The sequence below is a fragment of the Amphiura filiformis genome, chromosome 2 (genome assembly GCF_039555335.1).
Source record: "Amphiura filiformis chromosome 2, Afil_fr2py, whole genome shotgun sequence".
NCBI lineage: Eukaryota > Metazoa > Echinodermata > Ophiuroidea > Amphilepidida > Amphiuridae > Amphiura > Amphiura filiformis.
Window position 1 is genome coordinate 30,054,901 of NC_092629.1, and position 22,104 is coordinate 30,077,004.

A 22,104-nucleotide genomic window follows, 5' to 3' on the forward strand; every position below is an offset into this window, starting at 1 on the left:
AAAAAAAAATTTAATGCACTAAATGCTCGACAAAGTTTTTGTGGACCAAAGAATGGAAAAAAGGCTATTGGCACCGGATTTTGTAGAATGATATGTTATAGTTTTGTCAGAATTTCCGTTTTTGTTTTACCCTTTTTCCATTCATGCTCCGAAAATGTCAAACTAAGTAAAAGTAGGTAATGGTGAGTACTTTTATCTCGAGAGCAACCAGCAGAAATAGTCGATATTTCCTTTGTTGTTATCCAGGTCAATTTTTCATTGAAAGCAAATTGCCCGACCAGCGATTAAATCCCCAATTGGGTGTTCTGGTTAAACATGATCAGTAGGAGCGCTATAGGTCTGGGAATTTCTTTGCTATATTGAAGTTCTGGCAACACTATAGCCATGCCGGTATTCCTATTAAACCCAGGGATATCGATCCACAATGCTAGTACTAGCCTTAGATTTCACGTGTTGATTTTGAAATTTTTTCAGCCGACAGTGAAAGATGGTGAAATCAAAACGGAAATTCTGACAAAACTATGATATATCGCTCACGGTGATGTGCGTTAGAAAGTTGGGGAAAATCCTTCATTAGCGAACTATCTTACTTTGAAAAGCTAAAAGGTTGATCCAAAAAAAGGCTCGCGGGCAGAGTTTAAGCCTATCAAAATCGAAAATCTTACACTAAATGACTAAATTTCACGCCTAAGTTTAACACTAGGATTTGAAAAAAAAATACAGTATCAAGCACTACAGTTTTTCCTGACATTTACTGAAACAATGAAAAGGATTGCTTTTCATTTGGCCGAGAAAATTAATTTTACAATGAAAGGGTGTAACGCAAAATTTAGCTCATTTCAACACCAAATTCGATCGTTTGTATTGCCTCATTAAATGACTGAGTGAGCCTTGCAGAACAAAAGAATCGGTTGTCCAGGTTGCTAACTGTGTAATACTTATTAATTTGCCAAAGGTGACTAGCCCCTTCAATATTTCAATTATGTACGAATGGCTGATATTCAAGCAGGTTTACATTAATGCATTGAAAGCTATAATTGGATCCACAGACTTATAAGCGCATGGGAATTAAAAGTCGAGCATAGACGCTATATTCCTTTCTAGGGTCTATGAGTAGAGGGTGTCATTCGAAGGAAGTTATACGATTTCGGTATACTGGAATGAGCGTTTTGAGCGTTTCGACAGTATTTTTTGTGGGACATGAGAGCACATCAGACCTATCGAATTGCATTCTGAATACGAAGAATGTCTTTCTGATATCAAATAATTTTCATTTTATGAAAATCACGATATAATACAAATTTTATGACAAATTAATAAAATTTGATATTTTCACATTTTGAGATACCTATAACAGTCCTCGAAGTAAATTTTATAAATTTAATGATATATTCTTAAAGTGTACGTAGCTGGGAGGAAAAGCCGACGATCAATTGAACATTTTGACATGTCATATTGAAGATATGGATTTTTTTCCCAAAAGGACCTAATTTTTTGGGTGTTTTTGGAAAAAAAATCCAAATATTCTATACGAAAGGTCAAAATTTTCAATTGATCGTCGGCTTTTCATCCCACCTACATACACTTCAAATATAAATCATCAGATTTATAAAGTTTACTTCGAGTACTGTTAAATATCAATTTTAATGATTTGCCATAAAATGTGTATTACATTGCGAATTTCAAAAATCAAAATTATTTGATATCAGAAGGACATTCTTCGTATTCAGAATGCAATTCGATAGGTCTGATGTGCTCTAATGTCCCACAATAAATACTGTCCAAACGTTCATACCCCTTCCCTTAATTTTGTTATAAAATGAAAAAGCCTACTAAATATCCTGGGGATTTAATGTTTAAAAGGGGGCAGAATTATGACGCCCAACTTCTAATTCTATGCATTGAAATTTGCAGTCGCGGCCTTATTTGAGAAAAACATAGGTATATAAAAATATTTGTAAAGAACTTATTAATTAAGTAAACGTGCAATAAAAGTTTTTTCTCAAAGAACGACAACGACTGGTCAGTCGAATAATGTTTTGGTTTAAACTTTTTGGATTCTCTTTTCCCTTTCGAAATGTTTTCTGTTTTCCTTTTTAAAATATATTTTACTGCAGGTATATTTCAATTCAATTCAATTTTATTCATCAATCATCCTAATAAAATTAACAAGACAAAAACATAATACACATTAGAATTAGAAAATAAATAAATGCTAATATGATTCAATTGAAATATACAGACAGAACAGTGATGAATGTTTTGCATGTAATGCTCCTGCGGAGATATGGGGATGGCATTCTGTGCGTACTCCATTATCGTGTCTTGATCATGTGTTTGATTAAAACCCATCATGATTATAACCCCGGGGCACCCGACTTTGGATGTGACGGGGATGTGCGGACAGCAGTTCGAAACTAGGGGTCTTTCGGTGAGAGCATAGACACCATTACATTTTCTTTTGTCATCAATTCAGCTCATATGTCCGCACTGCATAGTCGTGCGGAAGACTCTTTTCAAGCTCATTCATCTGTAAAGAAATGTCCTTGAGCACGAGAAATAGGGAAATAACAAAAAGCAAGCCTCCGAATCTCTGTGTGAAAGTTATGGAGCGTAAACTCTCTCATTTGCATAACAAGGAACCACTTCCATAAGAGCCAACGCCCTTTATATCAGTTTAGTTGATCGCCGGTTTGTCAGGACCGAATTTAAAAAAAAAAAGGGGGGGGGGTGTCTTTCAGTGAGAAGGTCCCAAAATAGGGGGTCTTTTCGTGAGACTGGGGAAAATCAAAGAAGGGGTCATTAAGTGAGACTGGGAACAAGATATAAAAGTTGATACAAAATTTTCAAAAATTCAACAAATTTGGAACCTTTTGAAAAAAAAAAGAAAATAATGAAAAATGGTGTCATTCAGTGAGAGATTATCAGAAATTTCCCCAAAAGTTTTTAAAAAAAATGGTGTCTTTTGGTGACAGAAAAAGAAAACGTTTGGGTTTTTGTTGAAAAATGGGGGTCACATCCCGTCACCCATTTTTAGTGAGTGACACCCCCCCTGGATTACAACTTCCAGCCTCTCTTCTGGAAGTCAACTGGTGCATCACTTAAATTAGCTTAAGGAGACACCGCATACTCTCCCGTTTATAGGGATTGTAATTACTCAACAACTTTTTGGGGCAATGAATTTCACATAGTGGAATAGATCAACATAAATTAATGCCAAGTTAATAGCTATTAGGCAACTGTGCTCTCCAGTTTTTGTTATGCCCAAGGAAACGATATACTTCTGATTCTAGAAAAATACAGCATTAATTTTCTGTGATTAAAAAATATCCTGTTTTGTCAAATGAAACAAAGCTAGATCCCAGGTCCGTACGCAGGATTTCATTTGGGCGTGCTGATTTTGAAAAAGTGGACTTTTTTTCCAAGGGGGGCAATCTTGTGAAAAGTGGACTTTCTTCCCAAAATTTGGACCTTTTTTTGTCCAAAAAAAGCGTAAAATCCCGATTTTGAGACTTTTGGTATACTTTTGCAAATTTTGGGGTGGGGGTGGGGTGCGACGCACCCCCATGGGCCTGCTAGATCCTAATCTTTTTAGAACTATCTGGCAATAAAAGCTATTTTCATATTTTTGCAATGGGCCAAATCATACCATTTTCTTACATTTGCGTTCACAGAATTCAAAATCTTGCCACGAGTCTAAGGAAACAAACCAAAAGATCGATGACGTCCTATAAACGAAACTAGTTTCGTTTAGTGGGGAGAGGGTAAAAATACTCGATTACGTTTGTACAAAAACATCGGTCTGAAGTATGTGTTATTATTATTATTATTATTATGTTTCTGGCAGGGAGGGAGGGGGTCGGCTGAGAAACGAAACTAGTTACGTTTATAGGACGTCATCGATCTTTTGGTTTGTTCCCTAAACATTCAACATCTTTAGTATATGCTGAGAGTTTGCTCATAAATCTTAATATTTTAGGTTAATTTTAATCATTTCTTTGTATAAGTCTCTCGGCTCATTTTATAAGTATACGTGGAAAAACATGTTAAAACATTATAATTTTGGCCTAATTTCAATAAATTGGCCAAATATTATAAAGTTATTTTCATCAGGTAATGCTAACTAAAGGATTAGGATTTTAGCTATTTAAATTTGGCAAAAGGGAGAGTATAATATTTTAATCTGAGTAAAATTTAGCGCTGTATTTTTCTGGAATCGGGATATATATTGGATATTTCGTAATGAACGAAGTTCACTTCATTCAATATGCATGGTGCCACATATAGGCCTACATGTAATTATAAACTTCTTTCTAACCACATCTTACCATTTAATTCCTTATTTATTCAATTTGCCCTGGTCCGAAACAAGTGTATTTAAAGTAACAAGTACATTTTTTTAAGGGTATACGATGTATTGTTGGTCGAAGCAGCAACAAAAAATGTAGTTCACAGCATCTTGCGAATGATAGTGAGCTTTAGCAAAAATTGCATTGCTCAATTCATAGCGAGCGTGTAGAAAAATTCAAATATCACAGATAGGTCCTGCGGTTCTTGAGTTATGTTGTAATGAGGGCTGAAACAGCAACACAAAATAAAGCAAGTTTTCAAAGTGTATATATACCGGTATGATTGGTAGAATGAACTTTTTCAAAACACCAAAGTGTTATTTTTCAATAATATATTGATTCAGATAATGAAAATCGATTTTTGGCTGCTACGACATACCCTTAAGTATTGTATTTTTTCAATATACCTCATTTATTGCTTCACAAATTGCAATCTTTTGGCTTTCATTCTGACCACCTCAATTGGTTTCGCGCTTATTTAACATGTACAGGGAGGAGGCAGATGGTTGTTATTGATGGGGTTAATTCCGACTGGCTTCCTGTTGTTTCAGGGGTACCCCAAGGATCAATATTGGGCCTATGCTTTTTCTATTATACATTAACGACATGCCCAGTGTTGCCCAGAATTCTTCTTTAGCTTTGTTTGCAGATGACTCTAAATGTTATAAAAACATCTCTGATATCTCTGATTGTCACATCATGGTCCAAAGCGATATTGATGCATTATTTGGAGCAAAACTTGGGATCTCCATTTCCATCCCGGGTTTCCATCCCTCTAAATGTCATATCAATCACCAGACGTAGGAATGCAATTCGTCATGATTATAAAATGAATGGTGCCGTTCTAGACCGTGTTAGTTCCATCAAAGATCTTGATATTTCCTCATCTTTCACTTGGGATGATCACATTAACAGGGTTGTTAAAAAGTGTAACAAAAAACTTGGTATGATTAAACGCACCATTGGCTTCAATGCCCTTCGTAATGGCTTTGTACTCATCCTTGGTTCGTAGTGATTCGGAATATTGCAGTCCCCTACCTCAAAGCGCAACATCCAGAAAGTTGAGAGGGTCCAGAGAAGGGCAACTAAATTCATCTTAGATTATCCCGAGGCTGAGTACAAAGAAAGGTTAAAGCAATAATGTGTGATTTGCATAAAGAATAGATTCTTATTTAAATGTTTGTTTTCACTGATCACATTTAATATCCCCTTTTAATTTCAAGCCAAATAAATGAGATATAACGAAGAAAATTGCGATTAATTCCAACGCCTACAATGCGTGTACTACGCTCGCCGATAGTATTACATCAGAGGATGATTTAAGGAAGCCCCATCATGCACTGTAAAAGTGTTATCACTAGAGTTTCAACTGCCACTTTTAAGTTAATGGGATTTTAAGTTCAATGGGATTTGAAAAGTTAAAACTTTTCAAATCCCATTGAACTCTGTGCAAAAGATGTTGTTTTAGAATTGCCCGTGTGTCATTATTAGTTGGTCGATTTCAGATCTAAAGTGATGTATGCATGAAGGATAATCCACACCTTCTGTAGATAACATAAAATGTGAAATCGACCAACCTTTAGAAGGTGTTTTTATTGTAAATATATCTGTCCAAATTCAAATTTAACCATGCACGTGTGTATGCAGTGGGCGGGCAGTGGTGTGTGTTCACTCACACAGCTGTGCTAACCGCAAGACTTGCTGGGAAGTGCTTAAATCATCCTCTGGTATTACATGTAACTGCACGGAGAATACATGTTAGCAAGTACTTAGTATTCGATCGTTGAACTCTGAATATACTCTAATACAAAAAGTTAAATTTTACTGTTATTGAAGCACTTCAGGCTTAGGCTTTTACGTGGTATTTTAGTATAGGGCCTACCACTGGGCATTATAATTATGCAAAAAGTAGAAATCCGAGTAAAATTGAGGGCGTCGCTGTGAAGCAAATCACACATTATGGCTTTAACCGAGCTAACTCTTCTTCCATTAAGTTTTAGAAGAGAATATGTTGATCTCAATGTATTTTTCAAGTGCAATCTGGGATTATATGACATCAATCTAGATGATTATGTAGTTTTTAATGGTATTAACAAAGACCGTCCCACCACCAGATTTTCCTCTGATCCTTTGTTGCTGGTAAATCAGCTTTCAAAAACTGAGTGCCACAAGATGGGCTTTTTTCAGCCCATTTGGAACCAGCTCCCTAGTACAGTGGAAACTCTTTAATACGAAATTTGTGGGGCCACAAAATTTAGTTTGTCTTATCAGGATTTTGTCTTATCCATCACATGTGTAATATAGGGATTCAGTGCCAGGGACCTGAAAATCAAGCTTGTCTTATCAGGTTTTTTGTATTATCAGAGCTTGTATTAACGAGTTTCCACTGTATTATCAGATCTACAAATTCTGTTGCTTCATTTAAGCAACAAGTTTTAGAGTTTTACCAGTCCAAATTTGCTCGCACCTTTGATGAAACTTCTGTTTTCACTTGGACCTCTTTTTGTAATCCAAATTGCAGGCAAACGTAACTTAACCTGCATTTCCCCCTCTAATTTAATTTACATTTCCCTTCCCTTCTTTTTTTGGATTTAGTTAGAGGTGCCTGGTACCTGTTCGCTCCAGCCAATCACTGGACTTTTTAAAACAAATATTGTTCCTTATAATATTGTGTAATTTTTGATGTAACTTATGTGCAATATTATTATTATATATTTTTTGGTAATTCTGTGCCAGTGATAAAGTGTAATAAATAAATAAATAAATAAATAAATAAATAAATAAATAAATAAATAAATAAATAAATAAATAAATAAATAAATAAATAAATAAATAAATAAATAAATAAATAAATAAATAAATAAATAAATAAATAAATAAATAAATAAATAAATAAATAAAATAAATTTACAATATTTCAATGAGATTTGGGACGAAATTAATTATGTACAATTAAAGTAGAGCTTACGTACGGTTTGTACTTTATTTACTTGTTGTAGCTGTTCCAAATCTCATTGTTTCTGTTTGTAATATCAAATTTCACATGTTCGGAATATCCTGTAAAATACATTTTCGGTATAGTACTAAAATTCCTAGCCTGATCGAATACTTTTGGATCTTACATACTCGCTAGTCATGCTAGTTTAGAATGTTCTGTTCAAAGAACCATTGAAGTAATGTACCAAATTCAAAGTTGAAAGAACTTTTTGATATTCCAAATCTCACTAGTTTGGATGCCCTTTGAAAATTACATTTTTTTAAAAAACATACTGTACTTACGTAAATGTACTAGTACTAGTCATTTACTCCAACCTTTTTGGACGTTTCAAATCTCGCTTCATGGGATTTTTCGGAAGTCGTACTTGAAATATTCTTTAGGCTTTTCTAAATTGCATTACTTTGGAATGTCCTGTAAACGCACATTAAATAATATTATTCTGTACCTAATTCCTACTTTGGATATTCAGCATCTTGCTGTTAGGAATCCCTCAGAAGTACTTGAAATTATTATACGTGTGGATTTTCACTATATAGTTGTCTTGTAGAAGTCAAGTAACCGATTATTATGGTTTGGAATGTCCATCAAAGTGATTTTGAATTTGGATAAGTACTGAACTTTAATTTGTCCCTTTTGGATGGTTCAAATGTTTACTGTTTGAGGCCGGGGCTTTGAGGACAAAGAGGCCAAAGCATGCAATTATTTCACATTTGTTGTCACAAAGTTGAAAGACTTGGCACAAAGTAATCATTCAAAATGTTTAGTAGGTCTACATGCTACGAATTCGCTCATAATCTTAATATTTCGTGGGTTATGTTAATTTGTGAAAACGTATTTCCAAGACATAAGTGCTGGAACATAAAAGTAGTCCGAGTACTTAATTTATTCCAACTTTTTTGGATGTTTCAAATGTCGCTGCTTGGGATTCTTCGGAAGTCGTACTTGACATATTATTGATGTTTCAAATTTCACTAATTTGGAAAGTCCTGTCAAAGTACATTTGCCTCGTTGTATTACTTAAAATATTGTCGTCACACAATAGATACACGGCATCGGCTAACACCAATACCTTTATTCTGTAATCAAAAGTCAATTACACTACCATTTACTTTTGATATGTTATTTTATTGGCACTTTTTACAAATATTTTATAAGCATTATTTATCAAATAACAATCCATTGTCACACACACATTATAATTATAATAAGTATATTCAAAGGCGTTTTTATCTTAAGCTCTGTAAATTTGACAAAAACAAATACTTGGTACATGTAGTTCTAATCTAACAGGCCTGTATGCAGCATTTTGCTTTTTAGGGGGTGGGGTGTGGGGTTTTCTGAAAGTGGACTTTTTTCGAGTGAAAAGTGCACTTACATAGATTTAGTAAAAAGTGAAACTAAGTGACCCCCCTAAAATTGCCCTCTTTTGGGCTTTTTGAATGCCTTATCACCAAAACCAGGACCTTTTGTCATTTTTTCACTCAATTTTGGATCTTTTTATTGTACCAGAGAAGATATGTTACACTTCCCAGAATCCTTTGCAACATGACGCATATTATGTCACCTCAATACCTCCGATGACACTCCTATAGTCCTATTACTTGTTTTCATGTAATAGACTGGCTAAACATGGGCCAATAGTCAAGAAATATACATTTTGCAAGATCTGGATGTTCTCTTTTTATTGAAGTAAACATATTTTGCAAGATCTGTTCACTTTTGACCCACATTGCACTAGATAGCAAATCAGCACAGAAAATGGAAGAAATGCATTGTGGGAAGTGTAAGATATCTTCTTGTATATGGTGCTTGTATCATTTTCTGGGGGTGTAGTGGCATAGCCAAGTAAGGGGGGGGGGCAGCTACCCGGGGGGAGGGCACTCAACACAAATGACCATACGGGTATGCTCCCTGGAAAGACCCCCCTTTTTGGATTACGAAGCTCTGAAAGACCCCCTATATTTGACAAAAATAGAGGTCCAAAAGAACCTTGATTTTGATAATTTCAGCTCTGAAATGTTTTTTCAGGCACTTTTCAACCAGAAAGCCAAGAAAGACCCTTGATTTGGACTGTTCGCAGCTCCAAAAGTCCCTATTTTACTTGTTCGCAGCTCCACAAGACCCCCTTTTATTGGTACGCCATCAGCTCCAAAAGACGCACCACCTCAAAACTCTGTGGGAGCATACCCACCAAAATTGTTCAATGTGCCCCCTCCCCCCGGCAGCTACACCAATTGGGATTTCATTTTCTTCGGAAAGGGGGTCCCAAATATGTCAGTGACCAAATTCAATCTTTTATAACAACCCTATCTTGGGTTTTAATTTTCTATGACCCCCTCTTTCAAAGAAAATGACAGACCTATGTGGATAAAAGTATATTGTGATGTAAAGAAAGTATGAAAAGATTATACCATGTTATTCGCTTGACTATTTCTGAACACTTTAGGCTCTTTCATCCCTACTAACTTGTATGTACAAGTGAAGTGTTCATACAAAAGGTGATACATCTGTTTTTTTCTGCATGATTTGAGATATAGTAAATATAAAGAACATATATTCAGAAAATAATTGTTGTTTTTTTATCACAGCTTCAAAAATATACATTGGATTTTTCTATTTATAAGCTTTAAAACTATCTCAACTGTTATCAATATAAAATTACTACTGTAAGATTATTTATCATTAAAGTTTTTTGGGAAAAAAATCACATTTATAAAAATGTGACAGAAATCATTTGCCTCAAAGCTCTTGCAACTTGTTAGACTGCTCTGCATTCCCTTTTGGATAAACAAGTCATACCATTCCATGCAAAAACACAACACATCCTCAGTGACCACTGCCCAGAGAAAAGGATCATTTTTTTCACGGATAGCTAGCTGTTGGATCAAAACAGGATTGGTGGTCTTTCCATGCTCTGAGGAGAGCTTTTTATTGCTTGCCTACCTTTGGTGTAACAATAATAACCACATATACAACTGCACAGTAAAAATGCTTACCTAATGCTCTCCTGTAGCACTTTAGAGCGATTAAAAGCTCCCCTGCAAATTTCAACGGCAAAGCCGGTTACAAGCCTTCAGATGTATACAGTATTCTTCAACATATAAAGTTTTAGACATTTTCTCAAAATAACAAGAGCTATCTCAAGAACAACTGAACCAATACTAGGCTTGTTTGTACTTATTTTAATGCATTTTTCATGCTGATTCCAAATATGGTCATGAAAATGTACAATTATGAAATATTTGAATAAAAAAAAAGAAATTGAAACTTTTCATCTGCAGTTGACAGAGTTAATCTTCCACTATGATGCTTGCAATCCTGACCAGTTTATACCAATTAACTCCACTTTTTGGTTCCTCAGGTGGAAATACCAAACTGTATCCATACATGACTCCAAGAGAGAGAATTGCGAATGTAGACAGAAAAAAACGCAATGATCTATACCAATCCGGATAACCTTTCATACGGCTATCGATGACAGCTGCAAAAAGGAGTCCCGAACCAACACATGCAATACTTGGTTGCAACGGCATGAGTAGTCCTAACCATGCAATGAGAGATGGCGTTACGCTGTAACCCAGATTGATCCAGTTTGGTTTTGCCTTGTCTGTTTCAGCCAAAGTCAAACCCCATCGGACGCCCCCTAGGAACGATAATATAGTAGCTCCGTATGCTACTTGCGCATACGCCACATTGCAGCTACACGACATTGTTACAACTGTATACAAAGTAGGGAGTATAAATGGTAAGAGCCCGCTGAAGCCGAGAGTGAGCGCCGGTATGGGGGCGGTCTTCAAGTTCTCACGGTGCACTTTTACGAAGTTTGGGGTTTTTACAGGTGGTAAGTTGGCTTGCAAAGACACAGATGTGTGAATGGGAGCGATGTTCTTGATACCATTGGTAGAAATGTCCAATTTCTTCCACTTATCTGCATAGTTTGTTGAGAGTATGCCAGGGAAATTTGAGAATGTCCTTTCGTTCACATCAAGAGTAGAAACCTGTCCATTGTGACTAGCATGTCTGACGTGTCCTCTGGAAAAATAAATTTTCAAGGATTAAAATTTTCAATAGGTTGTTATAAACACATCAAAAAAAATAAGTCCCCCTCTGAACATGGCATCATAACGGTTTCGTTTTGTACCAATGAAACTAACTTTGACTAACTAATTAAATGACTGTTAGTGCTGTGTGAAAATGAGAGATTTCCAAGACTTCAGGGTTGAATGAGCCTAAATTGAAGGCAAAAACTGCCATTTTCAAAATTCACTCCCGAAGATGATTATGCTACCCAAGGTAGCTGCTAACTAGATGACTTATGTGGCCAAAAATCATGGAATTCTGTGGCTTTATTAGAACACTACGGATCAAAATGTTAAAAATCCAAAGTTACACCCTTTACCGTGAAAATGACCATATACATTTGGGTGTTTTCCTAATTATACATGTATGTGAATTCCTGACACATTTGGATGTATTCCTAATACATTTGGGTGCATATTCCTAATATATTTGTGTGTATTCCTAAATACATTTGGGTGTATTCATAAACACATTTGGGTGTATTCCTAATACAGTTGGGTGTATTCTTAATACATTTGGATGTATTCCCAATACAGTTGGGTGTATTCTTAATACATTTGGGTGTATTCATAAATACATTTGGGTGTATTCCTAATACAGTTGGGTGTATTCCTAATACATTTGGGTGTATTCCCAATACAGTTGGGTGTATTCCTAATACATTTGGGTGTATTCATATACATTTGGATGTATTCCCAATGCAGTTGGGTGTGTTCCTAATACATTTGGGTGAATACTGATAACACTTACTTGGTAATTTTTGGGAAACTGAAACTGTGTGTGTAATCTTGACCAGGCAGGCATCTCCAGCTCTTCAGAACACTGGGTACCTATATACCAAAGAGAAGACAAAATGGTAACAGACAGTGAAAGTACATGGATTTTGTCTATACAATAGAATTTTTTATAAATTATTATAGTACCATCAGGGTAAAGACTTAGGCAGGATTTGAAGGTTTGGGTGTGTAAATTAAAAAAAACTGGGTGTGTAAATTTAAGATTTGTGTACAAAGTATAGGCCATGTGGGTAAAAAATGTGTGTGTAAGCAAGGCTTTAGCTAGAGACCCGTCCGGCCGTCATTTGGACGCCCTGTCACGAAAATGGACGGCCTAGGACGGCCTACGAAATTGCAAAAAAAAAAAAAAAAAAAAAATTTCCGGTTTTGTAGTGTCCCCGGACCTAGACCTAAATGCTAGGATTATTCATGGTTGACCTTAAAAAAAAAAAAAAAAAAAAAAATTTGCATGATGTTTGTGTTTTTAATATGAAAATTGATACATTGTATTCATGTCATACTCTATTAAACATATCAAAATGCATTCAAATTCAATGCATTTTGATATCATTAATATAGTATGACATGAATACAAACTATCAATTTTCATATTAAAAACACAAAACATCATGCAATTTTTTTTTTTTTTTTTAGGTCAACCATGAATGATCCTAGCATTTAGGTCTAGTCCAGGAACACTAAAACCAAAAAAAAAATAACTTAAAAAAATTTTTTTTTTTTTTTTTTTTTGGAATTTCGGGTATCCGGGCATGGAATTTCCGCCTTGGTACTAGGCTACCAGGCAGGACTCGAATTCCCAGGAACCAGTCCCTACCTTAGTAAGTCAAGAAAAGTAAGTTTTGAATGGTATTGATGCAAATTGCTTTAATACAAATAGTTGGATTTTTATGTCTAAAAAGCCTCTCTGGGCCCTTCAAATTGCTAAAATCCAGGAGCTTTCGGGGGCCCTGCCCCCTGATCCCCCCGCCAGGTGGGCCTTAAGCGGCCCCCTGGACCCCGGCCGGTGGACGCTACGTTCGCTTCGCTCACTTCGCTTTACTTTTTGTACTTTGGACACCCTACTTTCAAATCCTGGCTAATGCCTTGTGTGTACGTATATACAAATTTGGGTGTGTAAAACACTCCCTACATGGCTGGTTGCCTAAGCCCTTGAGTACCATTCTTCATGTTCTTCATCATCACACAGCGTCATCATCCCTATATCTTCTGTGTCAAAAATTGCCGTGATAGTATAGTACGGCGAATCCTCTCGTTTTTCAACAGCTACGCATGGCGATTTTGTTCGAGATAGGTCAAGCATACCATTTACACCATACGACTATCATATGAGATACCACCAAGTTTCTATTCTACTGAATTATTACGATTTACGTATGCTCTAGTACCCCATATGATGTTGTTACAAGAAAATTCGATTTGTTTTCAGGTAAAACCCAGGTTTTGTTTTTAATACACTAACTTGAAATGCAATGCACAATTAGCGCCATTGCTGTTTGCTTCGTTCGGGGGTCACTCCCATTGTGGCCTGTACACCATTCGCGATAATGAAAACGCGTAAAAATGGTAGTTTTTCGTGGGTAGGCACGATACGCGCGTAACGCGTTTAGGGTGTCAAAAACATGAAATATTGGAAAAAAGGGTAGCAATATTGCAATTGCTAACACGCGGAAATTAAATTGCAAGGAATAAAATCCTTGTTTAGGATATTGTAATAGCCAATGGTTAAATCCTTGTTTAGGTGCTTTTCAAAAGTTGATTATCGCGGATGGTGTACAGGCCACAATGGGAGTGACCCCCGGATTTTACTGCATTTTATGCGTAACAATTTTTAAGTCGTTAATCAAAATTGTGATATATTTAATTGTGAGAATTACAATTATATAAAGGTAGTCAGGCTCACATCACACACTATAGGTGGCGCTATTCGTCCATAGGGAAGTGGAATGTGCCTGTGTGTACAGTCAAAAAATGGCTTTACTGTGGGGCTCAATGGAAAAAATTACTAAAAATTAATTTTGACAACCAAAACCTAAGTGATGTTGACTTATGTTGGTACTGGCATAATAATGGATTCATAAGCTATCACATAGTGCAATCTATGTTCCACCAAGTGGGCGCTCATTAAAGCGCAAAAGCAATTTGTGTGTAAATCAAGACCATCCAAAACAGCTTTCTTACAGTAAAGAATAGGAGGTCATCTGGGGTCACATACAGTGGTGTTAGTGTACATTGTACATGTGCCTGCTGTCACAATTTCACACACAAAATTTTGGACAATTTGGTGACACTATTTTTGTCTGTAACTTCAAAAGTATATGCACTAGAAACATGATTGACCCCTTATTGTTCAGGTAATTTGATTCTCTTTCAAAATGAAAGAACTTTCAGCTAAAAATATTGAACTTCAAAATTTTATTAACATACCTAATAAAGGAACACATTTAGCCCATTCACCTAAGATCCAGGTGCTTGTATAGAATATTCAATCACAAGTCTATAACACAGTGCATACCGTATGTAAACTTTCTTTATCTGTGTCAATAAATAGAATATTGATTTCAATAGAATTGAATACATTTTGAGTTTGTACTTTACCACCGAGCGATCTAGCGATTGATTTTCTAATCTAGCCAATCAGATAGGACTCCTTTTCTTGTGTTCGGTGAAATACCAATCGCCCGTCGCTCACCAACGGGGTATGGAGCTGTATGGAAAAAATATTTATAATATAGGGTGTTGACACTGTGCATCAGTGATCATCATTGCATTCTTGTTCATAATTTCATGTTCTTCAATCATGTAGGTACATGTATGCTAGGTGAATTCAAATTTGCCATTTTGCATCATTTTATATATCAAATTAAAGCGCCTTGAGTAAACAAAGCCAAAACTGAAAACCTTTTTTTCATAGCACTTTCCGTAGCAAAGTTACATCTTGTCAAAGACTGACTTTCATCAAAAAGATTCAGCTAGCATAATTCCCCAAAACAGCATTTTGGGGGTGTTTCTAGATCTTAGTCTCATGGCGATAGCAGCTTTTTTTAATGGAACTTAGCTATCAAAATCCCTCTATAATTCCATGTGCGACTTGATTATCACCATAAAAATCATATATTTGGGTCAAGTGAAGTATAGAAAACATATTTAAGTTTCCTTCACCGACCTATTCTCGAAAAAAATTCAAATTTCTATGTAAATAATGCATTGTGTTTGGGCCCCGGTCTCAGCGAATTTCGCTGACTAGCAAATGTGTTAACTAAGGTTTGCCTAGACTCGCTTGCCAGTCCTATATACGCCGTACCTATGTATATTGAGGACTGGCTTACGCCATTTAGATGTCAATGGGAAATACACATTTAACGATTTGCGCGTTAGAAACTTGAAAAAAAAATCTTTAAAATTTCATCAATGTATATAAAAGTGGTACCAACCAGTGTTGTGCTTGATAATTTAAGACTCGGTTGAAACAAAATTAAGGATCGAAAGCATTTTAGTGTCCAAAAGGCAAAATTATCGTCAAAGTTCTGCGAAATCGGCACCCTTGCGAAGGGTTCAGAATTCGAATCGGGAACGAACAATATAGAATAGAAAATTTGACATCATTTTCTCAAAATATTGAAAAAATTTGCTCACTAGACATCGAAAAAGTACGCAATCCAATTCCCGTTCAAACGCGTGGGAAACTGAAAGTGCATAATCGTGACTAGGTTAGACATGTCCACATTGCTTATTATAGAGGGCGACATTCAATCCAAAAAGTTGTGTCCACAGTAGCTCACAGTCAATGGCTTAACTGTGTAATCCCCATAGGAAATACAAAATTTGAAATTTGGACACCAGAAACTTGACGACGTAGTCTAAAAGTGCTGGTACTTTATCCTTGATACAGAAGTCAGCATGCAGTGAAAGTTAGATTTCATAAAATAAAATCGCCTTTGTGTAAAATGGATCATCGTGGTAAAAAATGGTGCATTGGTCGCATGTCATGAATTGGTCATCTTTTGTGTAACATATTGTTTTATGATAAAAATATCACCTATCTTGATTCACTTCAACACAACTTTTAATGAATACATTTTAGACCATTAAAAGTATACATTTCTGGAAAGCTTATATTACAAGGATGCCAAATCAACAAAGTATAATATCATAATACAGGGTGGGTAAGAAATATACAGGGTGGAACATCAACAAAATTAGCATCTTTCGTGTCATGGTAAACTCCATAGTTTCTTTTTTTCTGAAAGCTATGTAGCTCAAAATAAATATGGATTCAGAAAGACATTGCATGGGCCCTTCCAACAAATTAGGAAGAAAGAGATTGGTATCCCTTGCGTTAAACATACAGGGTGGTCAAAAATTGAAAAATTATTTTACAATTTGTATGACATTATCAATCAAAACTTTTTTCCTCCATGTCTGGCACTAAAACTAATAGCATAATTGAATTCCTCATCAAATTTCCTTAAAAATATGTGTACTTTTGAATAAGCAGGGTGACTCGGGCAAGAGATAGGCCATTTAGAAATGTCGGAGCATTACGCATACACACTTTGTACAGTAACATATAGGGAAAACTGTCTTAATTAGTATTTAATTAGGCAATTAATTAGTTACATCTTTTGTTACAGTTGATCTACTATGAGGTAGATTAACAATCTAGGATGATAAATGTGCAATTTGGTGTCCATGCTAGTTGTACTTTTTAAGATACAAAGGTTTGAAGTTTGCCCTATTTTCACAATTTTGTGTACAACCCTATGGGGCTCACCCGCCCGCTCACCCGCCCCAGCTCCTCCATTGACACATCTTACATATTGAAGTATAAATCTCAAAGTAGTTGTCTAATTGACTTGGGGTTTTTTGCATTTGACAAAGAACATAATTATCTACAAAATGACACCAAACTTCCTAAAATAGGTATTAGGCCTATACTTTTAGAATAAACTAAACTTGAAGTGGGAAGAAAGCATTTTCATGTTACGGCTCCTCCATTTTTGGGTGACCTATTTGTGACATGCGACCCATTACATGCTTTTTTGTACAGTAAGATGGTTGACCCCTCAGGGGTGGTGCAATAATTATGTGTACCCCCGGGTGAATTATAGGGGGGCAAAGATTTTTTGGCAGGCCAAAAGGGGGAGCAAGCATTTTTGGCAGGTCGAAAGGGGGGGGTCAAGCAATTTTGGCAGGTCGAAAGGGGGGGGCAAGCAATTTTTGGCACAGATATTTTGGGCACCGTTTCTATATTACGCCCTAAAAGGCGTAGGAAAAGCGATTCTGAACACGCTCAAATATGCAAAATTTCCTGCTCAGCTGCTTTCGCATTATATGTTAAGACAATTGAAGGTTTTAAATTGGGTTCCCCAAAATCTTGCATATGTAAGGGGGGGCAAAGATTTTTGGCACATCAAAAGGGGGGCAAAGGTTTTTGGCACGTCGAAGGGGGGGCAAAGGTTTTTAGCACGGCCAAAGGGGGGGCAAGCGATTTTTGGCAGACCATTTTGAGAATTCACCCCGGGTACACATAATTATTGCACCACCCTCATTTTTAAGTTAAATAATCACCTTTTTAAACAAAATAATTTCAATGTGAAATATCCTACTTGAAAATTTTGTGAACATGCCTATAGCCAAAATATTAAATTCTCGATCATGAGAGCCACCTTGGGTACGCACTGTTATTTGCGCCGAGCGTACTACGCAAATACCGGCGCTTACGGCGCAAACACAGCTTTTGAGAATTGACCAATCACACGGTCGTTACTAGGCAAGGTCAAGGTTCGGTCATGCAGGTCGCGCGATCGTGTTATTCTATGAAAAGTACGCTGACGCAGAAGGTACATCCTCTCATGATCGAGAATTTGTTATTTTAGCTATAGGTTTGCCTGGGATATCTAAATTGTCCATTGACATTAATCTTAAATCTACTTCTTACCCCATTTATGCGACATGATGAAAACAGGGCCCTCGAAAATTCTCTTTTCATAAGTGGTAAAAGTAAAGTCATGTTGATCTTTCTTTGTACTCAACACCATTTACTTGACTTTCTATAAAGTTTACTTTCTTGGATTCTTTTCATTGCTCTGACAACTTTTTTCCTGTGTACTTTCGTACAGACAACTCGTGTGACAAAATTCGACCAGGGCGATGTGACTTCATAAGGGCAATGTCGGGGATTATAGGACACAATCGATGGGGAGAGATGAGGTCCGACCAGGTCCGACCGAGTCTCCTACACAGGTTACGCTCCCTGTGGAGGGGCGGAACCAAACTGGCTGATGTGGAGACTAAGCCAGTTTGCGTCGGTGGGTCTGATACTCGTCTTTGACCATGCGCAGATCTGGCTGGTCAGGAAGATATTTAATATCCCGAATTTATAATATGCCTACCAGTTCCATCTATAACCGATTTGCTAGAGAATATTTGTTACCATGTTTAATAAATTCGTATTAATCGTATAATAAAATGTGGCCAAATGTACATAGTGTGTACATAGTGTGTGGATCCACTCTTCTACGGGCTTGGCTACTAAGCATGTCGGGAAGGATATGGCGGTATGCTGACCTGGGTCAATATGTTCTGGGCAGATGAGGTCCGACCAATTGCCTACGACCTTGTGTGCGATCATGTGTAACAGGCAATTCCCGATAATAATAGAGGTTCCCTGATTCGACCTCCAATCAATTATGCAAATATATGTATCATGTGACCTTAAATTGTTAGATTTGAATTGCAAAAATAATGATTAAATCAAACCATTTTATTTCAAAATTTGTTGCTAAATAACTAAAATTAACATTTTAATCAATTAAGTCCGTTTGTTGGAAAATAAATGACAAAAACTTATTTATTTCTGAACATTTGCGAGATATCGCGAGAACTCATGTGACGCCATCTTAGATAATATTCTCGGAATTTTGGTCCATTCGTTGTGTTTTGAACCAATATTTACGGCTTACAATGGATAGAACGTTTCATTGAACGATTCCGCTAGAGAGAGACAAACTTCAGATATCTTGAGAAGAAAATTCTATGACAAATCACTTCAGCACGTCGAGTACCGATGATGTTAATTACTTAACAGTTACACAGCGGGTAAGCTTAGCTATCGCGCGCTGGTGCATTCACTTTAGTGCATGAGTGTGTCATGTGTTGTGTGTACATAACTGTACAATCAGATGATGCATGAATTTGTGACTCAGTCTCGGTTTAGTCATGATATTTATCGCCATTACGTTGCATGAAATATTTTGCCATACTATTGCTCCACCGATTGCCTTCACATATAGGCTACGGTAAAGAATCTGGAGCTATTTTTGGCGATCTTTTCCTTAATAAAAATAGACCACCGGCCACCCTCACTGACACTGTCTTTATAATTATATATTATAATGTACACAGGGTTCCCGTTAAGGTTTTAAAAATGTAAGCGTCGTAATGACGCAAGTTTGCTGACGAGGTTGCAAAAACTTGCGTCCAGACAGATTTTTAAAGCGTCCATCTGAAATTCACGATTATGACGATACACACGTACCTCGGGTCTACACCTCATCAAATGTTGATTGTTAAAAAAAATAAAAGTGCATTTTCGCCGTGATATTCCATCTCCATTCGCTATGATAATTTTTCTCATTTCTGTGTCAGTTTTGGTCCGAAACGTGGTCAAAAACAGGTGCAAAAACATGAGCAAAGTCTGTCAATCTTGAGCAATTTTCGTTCGTACTTTCACTTCCGCATTCTTTTTTAAATTAACGTGGTGTTGATGCTACAAAAACTAAAACACGCGCTGCCACAAATAATACGAAAAAGGGTTATCATTTCGATTTTTTCTTTAAAATTGCTTTTATTCATCGTAACAATAATACTGGTCTTGTTTATGCTTTTATATTCTCTATCTCTACCCCCGCTGATGCTAAGCAGTGTACTGCGTTTCATAATACATGTTGCGCAGGGAGGACAGTAATATCGTACACAGCCAAACTTGACTTCGGCAGTTAATTAGGCCAATGAAAGTCAATTCCTTGTTTCCCGTTACACAATTTTTCATGACTGTGTAGGTGACCATTTCATTGTTCATTATTCATTATTTCATACCATTTCATTATTGCATCTGTTACAGGTGTAAACCAATAACTACCCATGTATACATGTGATAAATCACAGTTTGTAGTTTACAGATGTAGTTTACAACCACATGAAGGTGATTGTACAACTATTATCAACAGTTTCACAATGTTTTTACGGGATGAGATCAGAGCAGAATCAAAAAGTGCGGGACAGAGAAGTGAGTAGGTATTCATTATTAATTCATTATTAACCATATGCCATGTGCCTACTGCAAAGAAAATCCCTGAAAATCAACAGAAAGGGATTTATGATATATTTAAAACCACAATTTTTTTATTGGTATGTTAAAGTTTGTTAGAAATCAATGTTTTATTCAAAATAATGAAATATTTGGCCAGCAATTGGTTTTGAGCGGAGTAGGGTAACGGGAAACAAGGAATCAACTTTCATTAGCCTTAGCATATATGCATCATGCATGAGTATATTGAGTGATGCTTTTGGGACGATTCACTATTTGGCATGGGTAAGGCATGTATGAAAAGCGGCGTATGCGTGAACGAGGGTTGTGGAGAAAAAATTAAGTAAAACATAATTTAAAGGAGTATTTCGTGATCCTAGCATCCTCTTTTTATGACATTTTTCAGTACATATCCACGTAAAAAGCATATTCCCAAAATTTCAGTTGATTCCGATTTTATGCTTATGAAGTTATGCATGATTATGTGTATTACACTGCTCCATAGACAATACATATGTATTTGTAATTTCGTTCTGGTGCACCAGAACGAAATTCAAATTTCATGATATCTTTGCTAAACGAATTAATCTGCAAGAAATATTTTGTACATAAACATTATGTAGCCAGAGTATTCCAGTGATATAAAAATCTCAACTTTTTTGAGAAAAGTGGGGGATGAGGCTGTGGATCACGAAATGCCCCTTTAAATATGAAATACGGTCTTACTTTGTATCAGTTGACATTTTATGGACTAATTGCCCGTTATGCAAATTTATAATTAATAGCGCTGGTAATGAGTTCATTATTTTATTTTAAATAATTATCGCCCGGCCGGATTCCCAAATCTCCCTTTCATACAATGAACGTCTGCGGTCCGCATATGTAGAAACTTGATGCGGCATGCTCAGAATGTGTAATGTGTATCTTGCAAAATCTGACAAATGTTGACTCACTATGTAAATTTAATCATGTTGACGTCGCGTCAGTGAGAAAAGTTTTAAATAAAGAGAAATTTTAATAAAAACATTTGCTTAATACCTTGCTTGTCTTGTCCGACAGCTGATTTTAACAACTGCAGCTCCATCGACATTATAATAATTTATGCATATGACGTACTAGGGAATACAGTGGAAACTCGTTAATACGAGATCGCTTAATCGCGAGAAACCGCTTACTACTAACAGAAACTCGTGGTCCCGATTTTCCCCTATTATTTACTGTACAAAATAAACTGTTTAATACGAGGTAAATAACACAAAATCCGCATAATACGAGCACTTGCTGTCAGTCAAAGCTTTTGTTTTCTATTGTTTTTATGATGGATAAAACGAGCTAATTTCCCAAGGTAAATTTATGATGCAAATCATGTGAGAAGTTGACAAAATACTCGCTCGAGACATCACTTTAGCGGCAAATGAGGATTCCCTTTCCTATTTTTTAGATGTTATAAAATCAAGTCATGACAAAATTTGCCATATAAGGCCAATTATTGCTGACAACATATATCAGACTAGCTAATCGCAAACGCGAAGTCCGCCTTGGATCGAAAGTGGGAAACCCTTCAACATGTTC

The 22,104-nt window shown here is 36.2% G+C and overlaps 2 protein-coding genes across 4 annotated transcripts in view; one reads left to right on the top strand and one right to left on the bottom strand.

Annotated features, from left to right (window-relative positions):
* Positions 1–10,537: 10,537 nt before the first annotated feature.
* LOC140146072 (transmembrane protein 69-like) lies at positions 10,538–18,640 on the bottom strand. Of its 3 annotated transcripts, none has more exons than XM_072167822.1 (3): positions 18,617–18,640; positions 12,178–12,257; positions 10,538–11,379 (listed from the first exon to the last, which is right to left on the bottom strand). In XM_072167822.1, exons 1-3 carry the CDS (start codon positions 18,623–18,625, stop codon positions 10,638–10,640), a joined length of 831 nt encoding a protein of 276 aa, XP_072023923.1. In that variant the 5' UTR covers positions 18,626–18,640; the 3' UTR covers positions 10,538–10,637. The 3 variants fall into 3 exon arrangements, with proteins under 3 accessions (XP_072023923.1, XP_072023921.1, XP_072023922.1); XM_072167820.1 differs by lacking the exon at positions 18,617–18,640 and adding an exon at positions 18,163–18,550; XM_072167821.1 differs by lacking the exon at positions 18,617–18,640 and adding an exon at positions 17,793–18,110.
* A 467-nt stretch (positions 18,641–19,107) lies between these two features.
* Positions 19,108–22,104, top strand: part of LOC140139729 (uncharacterized) — a 39,410-nt gene continuing 36,413 nt past the window's right edge. The window contains exon 1 of the mRNA XM_072161435.1: positions 19,108–19,322. The gene's annotated coding sequence lies outside the window, so the exon portion shown is untranslated. The remainder of the gene's footprint in view (positions 19,323–22,104) is intronic.

What these genes read in the sequence shown, in the direction of transcription:
- LOC140146072 (XM_072167820.1), bottom strand. Translation starts at nt 18,234, where the DNA reads ATGACTTTACTTTTACCACTTATGAAAAGAGAATTTTCGAGGGCCCTG. An exon ending in CATCATGTCGCATAAATGGG is followed by an intron (nt 12,258 to 18,162) that starts GTAAGAAGTAGA and finishes TTTGGTATATAG; the next exon opens with GTACCCAGTGTTCTGAAGAG. An exon ending in AGTTTCCCAAAAATTACCAA is followed by an intron (nt 11,380 to 12,177) that starts GTAAGTGTTATC and finishes TTATTTTTCCAG; the next exon opens with AGGACACGTCAGACATGCTA.